Below are 9,971 nucleotides of genomic sequence, written 5' to 3' on the forward strand. Positions count from 1 at the left end.
GTATAACTCTATGACTTAATTTAAAACCATCAATCTCGGCAATTGTTTACAATCGGTATAAGATAACTTTGTCAATAATTCCATCCTTTAGCAGGGGACAATGCACAAAACTGATTAACCAAGGTACTGTGTGGTAGTCAATTATGGCATCTGAAATTAGTAATTTGGCCACCTAATGTAAATAGCTACCACAATTGACTGAGTCGATTCACACTTAAATGAGCAATGTACCAGCAAATTAAATACCCAACTGCTAGGCATGCCATAGGAGTTAAAGACATTGTATCCTCTCAGCTTACAGACCATCTTCTCAATTACTTTGCTAAACTTAATTAAATCTAGAGCAGTCTGACAATTAATTAGCTTAATTAGCTGCGGCTTTTAACCATCAAAGGTTGTGATGTCTTAATCAATTTTTTTTAATCACAGTTCTCATTTTCTCTGTTCCAAATGATAGAAACACCAGCTCATGGAGAAGATGTAAAGAAGTTCTAGAATGAAAAAATCTCCATACTGAACAATAATAGCAATGGCTGAAAAGCATGCAACCTAATTGTTGGTGCAGTTTACAGATTTAGAATCAACCGGTAACTAAATGCTGCACAAAATGTATTTTATCCCACATTAGTTATTAAATACTTGGCTCAGCTCTTGAAGCTAGATGGTTCATTTGATTTTAGGAAAGGCACACTTAGGTAACTGACATGTTTTACTCATTACATTATGCGAATAATTGTGTGATACAGCCATGTGTACTGTGAAACTTAAGCAATTCTAAATACTCGGGGAAACTCCATTCTTCCTTTAGCAAGAATTAAACTTTTCCATATAGAACTTATGCAAAAATGTTGCTTCACAATTAAAGTAGGAGAAACCACAACTTGTTTATGTATGCCTCCTTCAGAAATGGGGTAAATTCTAGCAGGGGGAAACAAGTTCCGGTTATCTTCCTGGCTTTACCCAAGTTTGAGTACAGTGCAAGTGAAGACTCACCTAATGCAGCACAGTTGACCTCTTAAGTCTAGAATTATCTCAAGCTTCTTTTACTCATAGCTTAGATAAGTTATTACAAAGTAGTGTTAATGGTAGTAATATTTCAACTGATTGACAACCATAATTAAACATTTTAAAGACATATTTTTAAATTCAGTATTTTAAGGAATGGCAAACTCTGACAAATAGCCATCTCACAAATCTAGGAACTTATTTAATGTGATCATTAACAGTGCAATATTGATTCTGAAATGATTGAGATCTGACAGGAATTGTGAAAAGATAGCAGTCCAGTGAATATTTGGCCTTTAGACCTTCTACAAATTATATTAAAGGATGTTGCAGGTGGCTGCAATGACTGTAATCTATTTACATTTACCCTTTTTGGAGGAGGCTTGCGTGAATAAATTGTGGGCTTTCCCACATTAAATGTGAAGAGACGCTTTTAGCATAGATTGCTTACAGCTGAAAGAACATAGTGGACCAAAGCTTATTTGTTGTTAAAAGAAGGCGTGTTCCATGAACTTTGAAAGACTAAAGTCTAGAATTGCTTAAGCCATGAAATTTGCTTGTGGCAAAATTACACAAGCATTTACACAAAGTAATTGGTAAAACATATCACTTTGTGAACTGGGATTCAATTATCAAAGTAAGTTGTATTATTTGAGAGTGTCATTATTAAAATCAAATGAACTGTCTAGTTTTAAGAGCCGAAACTGAAATACATTCGCTGAAATGAAAGACATAAAGCACGGCATTTAGTTACTGGTTGAGAGCTAAATCTCAGCCACACCTCCAGTAAGGTCTTGTTCCTTTCAGCTACTGTTGCTTTCATTGATAATGGAGAAGCAATTCTCAATTCATAGATATCTTTCATCTCCTATCTAAAGTGGGTCATTGTATCATACAGAACAGAGGAAACAATAATTGTAATTATTTTAAAAACATCTGATGGATGAACAGCTGCCAATGTTATTTTGACTGAATTTTGCTTTAACCCTGTAAACAAAATCAACTAAGTAGAACAAGCCAAATACAGATATCCTGAGAACTGTGAGTTCATCATGTTCATGCCTTTAGTTTAGTATGTTGAAAATGGAAGTAAGAAGCCAAGAATGCCCCGAAGGAAAACTCAATACTAATTACATTTATGACAGAACAGAAATGTTATTATGACTTTTTGTTATGTATTTAAAATGAAAAACTGATAGTGCCCATTAATTTCTAAATCAATAGATTTGTTGCATGGGTCTTTGTTGGTAGGAATTTCTTGTTGCTGATGTAATCTTTCAGCTTTGGTTGTGTACCATTGCATTTTACAAATCTGTAGAGACAACAAAAGCCTTATCAAAATAACCGTGTTTCTGCCATGATTGTCACAATTCTGCATCAGTCTATTTGTTGTTCTTTAGTAAAAACTACATTAAATTGTAGGGTGAACTGACAGTGCTAAGGTTTTGTCTTCAACTCCAGGGTGGTAATCTGGAGGAACAGAAAATTCCATTTGCTTCACAATATTTTTCCTATCCTTAGATGTATGTGGCAAGTTGTATTTCAGATAAATTAGCTTAAGAAGCAACAAACATAATATTAGTACTTTAGAGAAGACATTGTGCAACACACATTCCACGTGACAAGCACTCTGCAGGTAAGGCAGCATCTGCAGAAAGAGAAACAGAGTTGGAGTTTCAGGTTGATCTGCCCTGACAATTTGTTCATCTGAAAAGTTAACTCTGTTTCCCTCTCTGCAGATGCTGCTTAAGTTGTTGAGCATTTCCAACAATCTCTGCCTTGAATACAGATTTCCAGCATCTGCAGATGTTTTGCTTTTTGATTACCATACAGTGAAAAACAAGAGACAGAAAATGGAGATGGGAATTCAGACGTCTAGGGCATAAGGTTAGAAAAATGAGAAATAATTTAACAAGAGAGATGCAGAGAAAATATGCACAAAATTATTTCAGAATCATTCAGAATGGAGAGGAAGAGAAGACAAAAACTTAACTACAGAATGAAAGAGAGAGGAACAGAGAGAAAGAGTGAAATACAAGCATAAAATGCCACCATTTTGTCCATGATGTAGTAGTTTAGCAATGTTAATTATCGGACGTGCCGGCTATATTTGCTATCGTTTTATTTAGCATAGATTTGGAAAGGAAGTATGAAAAGGATTTCACCAATTTCCAAACTGACTTGATCTTTTTTGATGCTTTTGCTTTGAATTGTCCAAGCAGGAACTCCTACCAACAATAGCAATGAGTACCAACAAACCTATTGATTTAGAGATTTATGGGAAAAGTCAACATTTCATAAGCAATTACGATAAAAGCAGTTATGATACTAAGTGACATTTCAGTTCAGGCATAAACTTAATTAGTACTGAGCTTCCCTTGAGGGCATTCCTGGCTTTTTACTTCTGTGATCAACACTCTATAAGCTAAAGTCATTTTGCGCTAAACACTCATTGCGATATGCACTAGTCTCTGAGATATACTGGTGCAGACCAGAAGATAACCATTAAATTTGCAATATGTATAGAATGAGCTTAATATTGCCCACAGAGGCAGTGAGGGTGAAACACGCATGGGATATTTTGACTAGAGGGGAAACTCATTCAAGTTTTGAGTTTCCAATAATTATCCCTGAATTGTGATTGTTCAAAAGTACATGAAAATTTGGACATTGAAAGAGTTTAGAATTACAGTGACCTATAAATCATCTCCCTCCCCAAGATAACATTTATGATATTGATTCATCTGGGTGAGGTTACACATTGAATCTGGGATCTATAGATTCAAAGCTGTGCATAAATCCTCAAGAGCAGAGGGGGGGAAACTACTTAACCTAAAATGCAAGTTGTCCCTTATTAGGGACATTTAGAAATGTAAGAGCAACTGAAGTGATTAACCCTGCTCTAGGTGAAAGCCATACTGCATAAGCAATGTAACATAAAACATCTGCTTCAGAAAGATGAAATTAATGTTGCATGTTGTCAATATATCCATTATAGATATGCATCACTGTGATTGTCAAGATGCATGAATTTAACTGAATCTTAGTCTTTTCTTATATTTACTGTCTTTGTGAGGTCTCAGTGTGAACTGGGCACACTAAAAATTTATACTAGCCAAACAGAGACATGATGTTGGATTCATCAGTGTACTGTTACTTAATCTCACCTCACACAGTAGCCAAGGAGCCACAATTAATCCCAGTATATCAGGGATAGGATAAAAAGTTGTTAGCTTTCTCACTGGCTATGCATGAATCTGTGCTGGGAAGTGTGTATCTCCATGCAAAAAGAGCTTATATGATGTTTTTTAAGGTCATAAAGCATATCAACACTAACTATGCAGAGTAATGCTTGAATGATGGCCATATGTGGGAAAAAATGAAGGCCTCCCTGCCCCGACACAAACTTGGTCTACCAAGTCAGATGGAGGAAACATATACACACAAGGACGTATACAGGTAAGGAGTTATATGCTTAATCATGAATGATGTTGGGTTTTCCAAGATATGAATGATGGATTTACATATGTCACAATCTTTGGCTTTATATAACTCTGTACTAGTTATGCAGAGGCTACCTAACAAAGCCAATTATTCTCAACTGGGTTGGATTCAGGATATTGTTAAATTGAAGGTGACAGCAATGGTTTAGTTAGTGACAAGATGTTAATTCTATGGTACATAGTATAATATCTATTTGTTGTTCCTTGTGTCATTTTTGTCAGCTTCAACAGTATGTTTTGGAACAGGGTTACATGTGTTCAACGATGTCTCACAAATGCCACGGGATGAACAACAGGCCTTAAACTTCCTCTCCTTAGACTCAATGAAATTGAATTCTTTTGTTGTTATCCGACAAGATTCTTTGTAGGAAAGTAGTTTGGGGATGGATGACCTTGTGGAGCCTTCAGATAAAGAATAATTGAAGAGAGAAATCAGTGTTCTTCTATATTTACTTTTTATTTCCTTGGCTGATCTGTACAGGTCTCCAACGAAACAATAGCAAATTGGATTGAGGGAAGAATTGGTGAGACCAAGCCACTGGGCAAATGGACGAAAATTCATGATCCACTCTGAAGATGTCTCATTGTCCTTTGAAGCATCTTCAGAGTTGAAATCTAGCCAGATATCTACCATATAGAAGGGTAACCATGAAAGGGCGAACAGAATCACCAAAGCCACCACCATTTTGGCAATCTTTTTGCGGATTTTCAATCTTGAAGCTGGAAGGGCTTGGTTCCTGGTATCACATTCTTTGAAGTGACTGGATGTGCTCCATAGTCTACGCCAAGTAAGAAAGCAAATTACTAGATTAAATAGCACAGGCAAACCATAAAGGGCACAGAAGAGGATAAAGTTGTATGCTTGTTTCAACTTGACTTGGGACCAAACTTCACTGCAAAAGGGTACCCCAAATGTGGGGTCAATCTCTTTCAACTTGTTCATAAAGATAAGAGGCATGCAGATACCAGATGACAGCAACCACACGACGAAAATGGTCCAAAAGATTTTTCTCCAGGTGAAGAATGATCTAGCATTTAATGGGTTGTGGACATTATAGTACCTGTTAACACTTATAACGGTGATGCTGAGGACACTGGCAGAGACAGACACGGCCTGGGTGAAAGGTGCCGCTCTGCACATAAAGTCGCCATAAATCCAGGCTTTGTAGATCTGGTAACCTAGGGTTGTGGGCATGCAAACGCAGACCACCATCAGATCGCAGATGGCAAGGTTTATCAGCAAGCTGCGAGTGGCGCTCACCCCGGATATCCTGGTATTCCTTTTGCTAGTCAGTACTTTGATAGACATAACGTTCCCAACGAAGCCAACAACGAAAGATATAATGTACATTACCGTCAGGGCGATAGTGGAGGGCTCTCGGATGGTTAACAGAATATCCTCCAAATTACCGAGGTCTTCGTGCATGTAGAACGAAAGATTGTTTTGCACTAGATGTTCCACCATTGGGAAGTGTGGGTAGGGAAATTTATGTGAAGAATTCATTTTCGTCTTGGCCCAGATCTTCATAGACAGCATGTTGGAGAAACAAACTCCGCCGGTGTTTTAGTCCGCTTCATTGTTACATCACAGGTGCGCTGAAACCTCTTCTAAACAACAACAAAAAATAGTGATTTACTTGAATGGATTTTTTTTTAAAAAGAAAAAAATATCCTTACTGGTTGTTGAAATCTCTTACGGGTTTAACCGCCCTCCGGTTGCGCCTTTCAGATGGGTCTGTGTGTGGTACTGAAAGAACAGCGACAAAGCCCCAACACTCGATGATCAGGACAACTCCAGGTCCCACTCCCAACACTGCAGATTCACCGAGTGCACTGCAAAGTTGATGGTGTTTCCCCTTTCCAGCCTCAACAGCCAGAAACTAATGTCTCCGTGCGCTCTCTTTCACTTTTATACCCTCCACATTTGGAAACTAGTTTTAAGTTCGTCCTTGCCCCCCGTCACGGCTCGCCTTCTTCCCATTTGATCGGGCGTTTATCCGTCCCTGTCCTTTCCTCGATTGCCCTCCAGTTCCGTTTCACATTTGTTGTACCACGTTTCTGATTTGCTCCTCGTGCCTTCTCGCTCTCTTCCTCCGAGCTTTAATTCCTGGTTTGCTCTCTCTCTCTCTCTTTGCCCCTTGGCTCCTCTTATCACTTATCTCCCCGCTCGCTCTGATTCAGTTTTCACTCAAACTCATCTCCATCTCGGAATGATGTTCACTGCCTGCGATGATCTCTCTTTGTCTGCTCCTCTTCCATTAGATGTTGCTTCTGGATTTCTCGCTCTCTCTGGGTGTTGCTCTACGCTTCATCTTAGCAATAGGTTATTATCCACTCAAAGGGCGAATGAAGCAAATAAAAAAACATAATCTTTAGCCCAGACAAAAGGGTCGGAAGTTCAGCCCGAATAGTGTGTGCACAGCGAGAGGGCTGACACCTGCAGCCTCGGGTCTTTGCCAACACACTCCGTCAGGACGAGCTGCTGACAGTCGCCACCGAAGTGAGAGGGCGCCGATGCAAGCCCAGGCACTGCTGGATCCAGGCAGCAACTGTGCGATTGGGGGGGGGGGGGGGGGGGGGGGGGGGAAACTTTTCTGAAGAGATTCTGCGTCGAGGCTGGGCCGGGAACGGCGAGTGGTACCGGGCCGCGGGCAGCTGATGCGCTGCGGATGGGGGGGGGGGGCAGCCGGATCCCACTGCGCTCATCTGCCCCGGCCACACTCCCGCCTACCCGCCTGTGCTACCGCACCTGTAGGCAGCCGAAGGTACAAGAGACCGGCGTTTACTGCTGGCTAAAGAGTAGGCACATAGGGGGGCGGGGTGGGGGGGGGGCGGTGGTTTCTAACCATTACTCAAAGCGTCGGTGTCAGCTGTGCCTCCAGCCATGGGTCGGACAACCGGGGATTGACATCTCACTCCAGACTTGAGTAATTGCCGAGGGAATGGACACTAACAGGAGTGCCTGCCATCTGTCAGACGAGTCTTTAAAGTGAATCCCTGCAAGAACTTGTAGAATAGAGGTGGAGAGCTCCTTGATATCCTTTTACCACCACAGCTGAAGGAGATGTTCTGGCCATATTTTGCACTGGTGTCTGAGAGACCTATATGTTTGCTTTAGCGGCTGCAAAATCCTTTAGAGAGTCATGACCACTTCTATCTAAATCCATTTTTATTTAAGCAATTCATTGACACACAAGGAAAAGGCTGGTGTTATTCTAATCAATCCCTTCTACTTCATATTCAGGTATTAACGGCTATTCGTCCGTCAACTACCATTGCTCATGGGTGCCCGGAGATTAGACAGCTTGGTATGTCAGCAGCAACAAACAATCTGCTGGAGGAGCTCAGCGGGTCGAGCAGCATCTGTGGGAAAGGAGCTGGGGAGGAATTGTCGGCGTTGCGGGTCCTGATGCAGGGTTTCGACCCCAAACCTTGACAATTCCTTTCCTCCCACAGATGCTGCTCGAACCCGCTGAGTTCCTCCGGCAGATTGTTTGTAGCTCCAGATTCCAGCATCTGCAGTCTCTTGTGTCTCCAGCTTGGGATGTCACTTAGTTTTTTTTTAATTTGACCTATCTCTTTAAGACTCCTCGTCATACTCCTTGTAAGGAGTCCTGCTCGGTGTAGTTGCTTGTAAATATGTCCATATTAGTAAATTATTAGCTAATGTCCAGTTGCATTTAAGAATCCAGAAATGAATCGATATTTTCACCATATTTCCCTATGACATAGAAGGGGACCATTTCAGCTCATTGAGTTAACACTGGCTCACAGAACAATCTCTTTCTCCACCAAATTTCCCTGTAATCCCTTTTTTTCTTAAGATGCTGTGAGTATAACAGAATGTTGGAGGTGATGCCTGCAGCCAGATTAATGGAGAGGAAGACATTTCCATGTTTAGCAGTGGCTGTTAAAACCATGTAGAGATCCAATGCAATGGTGCAACAAATTAAACTTTACATGGTGATCAATAGAACTTCAGTCACAGGGTGCATTACCTTTTTGATATAGAAAATAGGCTGCAGTATCAATGGAAACAGAAGCCAAGGAGGACATAAACAGGGCAGCCAAGCTGCTGCTGGTTTCCACTCACTTGTAGCAGAGATAATTCAGGTCATCACCAATTCACATTAAGAGGCACCTGTCAAATGTAAGAGACATGAGCCCAGTTGCAGGAAAAAGAAATACCATAAATCTGTAACAAAACACAAGAAGCTGGAGGAACTCCGCAGGTCAGGCAGCATCCATGGAGGGAAATGGGCAGTTGACATTTCAGGTCGTTACCCTCCATCTGGACTCATCAGTGCACATGAAGGATCTCGACCTGAAAATCCACTGTAGAGCACAGTCAGTTTGAGGGCAGGAACTTGTTAGTGAGGGAGATGAGCAGTAACAGGAATTTGAGTTGCCCAGGCAGCAACTGAATGCAAAGAATGCAGAATGGTGATGGATTTCAGAGCCAAAGCTGCCCTCCTTGGTTAAGATAGACACAAGGTTTTTATCTGGCATGGCATGGAAATCATAAGAACATCACACCTCAATGATGCTGTTGAATTATACACAGGAGTAATTAGTGATGGAGGGTGGGGGATTGAAGGGCAGAGGGTTTGGATGCTAGTTTGCCGGGGTGGGTATAAAGTTGGAGGGTCTGCTGGCAAATTGGAAGGCTATGGGGTTGAGAGACCTGGAGGGCTGGGCATGGCAACTGGGAGGCTTGGGGTTTGGGAGTTGGGACCAGTCAGCTTCAATATTTAATAAACAATACCTGCCAGTCTGCTGTCATCATCTTCAATATGTCCTCTCTGAATCTGACTTACAATTCAAATGAAGGGTCATTATCCTGAAATGTTGATTCTGTTTGTCTCTCCACAGAGGCAATCTGAACTGCTGAGCACTTCAAATATTTTCTATTCTTATTAGCTTGTATACCTACTCTGTCTATGAATTAGAAATTTTCTGCTCGCTTTGCAAAATGTTGCTCATTCTGCCTTTGTGAAACGGAAACACACAAATTATCCCGTATTCTGTAAAAGCTGGAGAAAATAATTACAAATGCACCTCAGGGTTATGAACATTGGAGAAACAGATTTTCAAATCATCTTTTTAAGTATTTTTACAAGCATAAACTAAAATTCTGCATTGATGATGATGGTGTGACAATGAGTGTGTCTGAGTGTGCTGGGACTTGAGGGATACTAATGAGATACTATCAGACACAACAATCAAATAGCCAGACCAGGCGCTCTGTGGTAATAATGGGGTATGCTGATAATGAACTGATAATGGGGTGCAGGGCAGTGACCAGATACTTGTCAGTGGAAAATTCAGTAAATTGTACCTCCAACATGGTCAATCAGAGAAGATTAGAAAAAAGCGGGAGGACAACAGAAGGCTTTTGGGAAATAAATTAGTTGTAAGTAATAATAGAAAAGAAATAACTCAAATGACTGGGAATTGCAGTTC

The 9,971-nt window shown here is 40.7% G+C and overlaps 1 protein-coding gene across 1 annotated transcript; it reads right to left on the reverse strand.

The window, feature by feature from the left end:
- Positions 1-4,698: 4,698 nt before the first annotated feature.
- Positions 4,699-6,028, reverse strand: LOC127573282 (QRFP-like peptide receptor). The gene has a single exon (XM_052021333.1). It carries the CDS (start codon positions 6,010-6,012, stop codon positions 4,699-4,701), a length of 1,314 nt encoding a protein of 437 aa, XP_051877293.1. The 5' UTR covers positions 6,013-6,028.
- Between the last annotated feature and the right edge of the window lie 3,943 nt (positions 6,029-9,971).

Source organism: Pristis pectinata, chromosome 8 (genome assembly GCF_009764475.1).
Source record: "Pristis pectinata isolate sPriPec2 chromosome 8, sPriPec2.1.pri, whole genome shotgun sequence".
Classification (NCBI taxonomy): Eukaryota; Metazoa; Chordata; class Chondrichthyes; order Rhinopristiformes; family Pristidae; genus Pristis; species Pristis pectinata.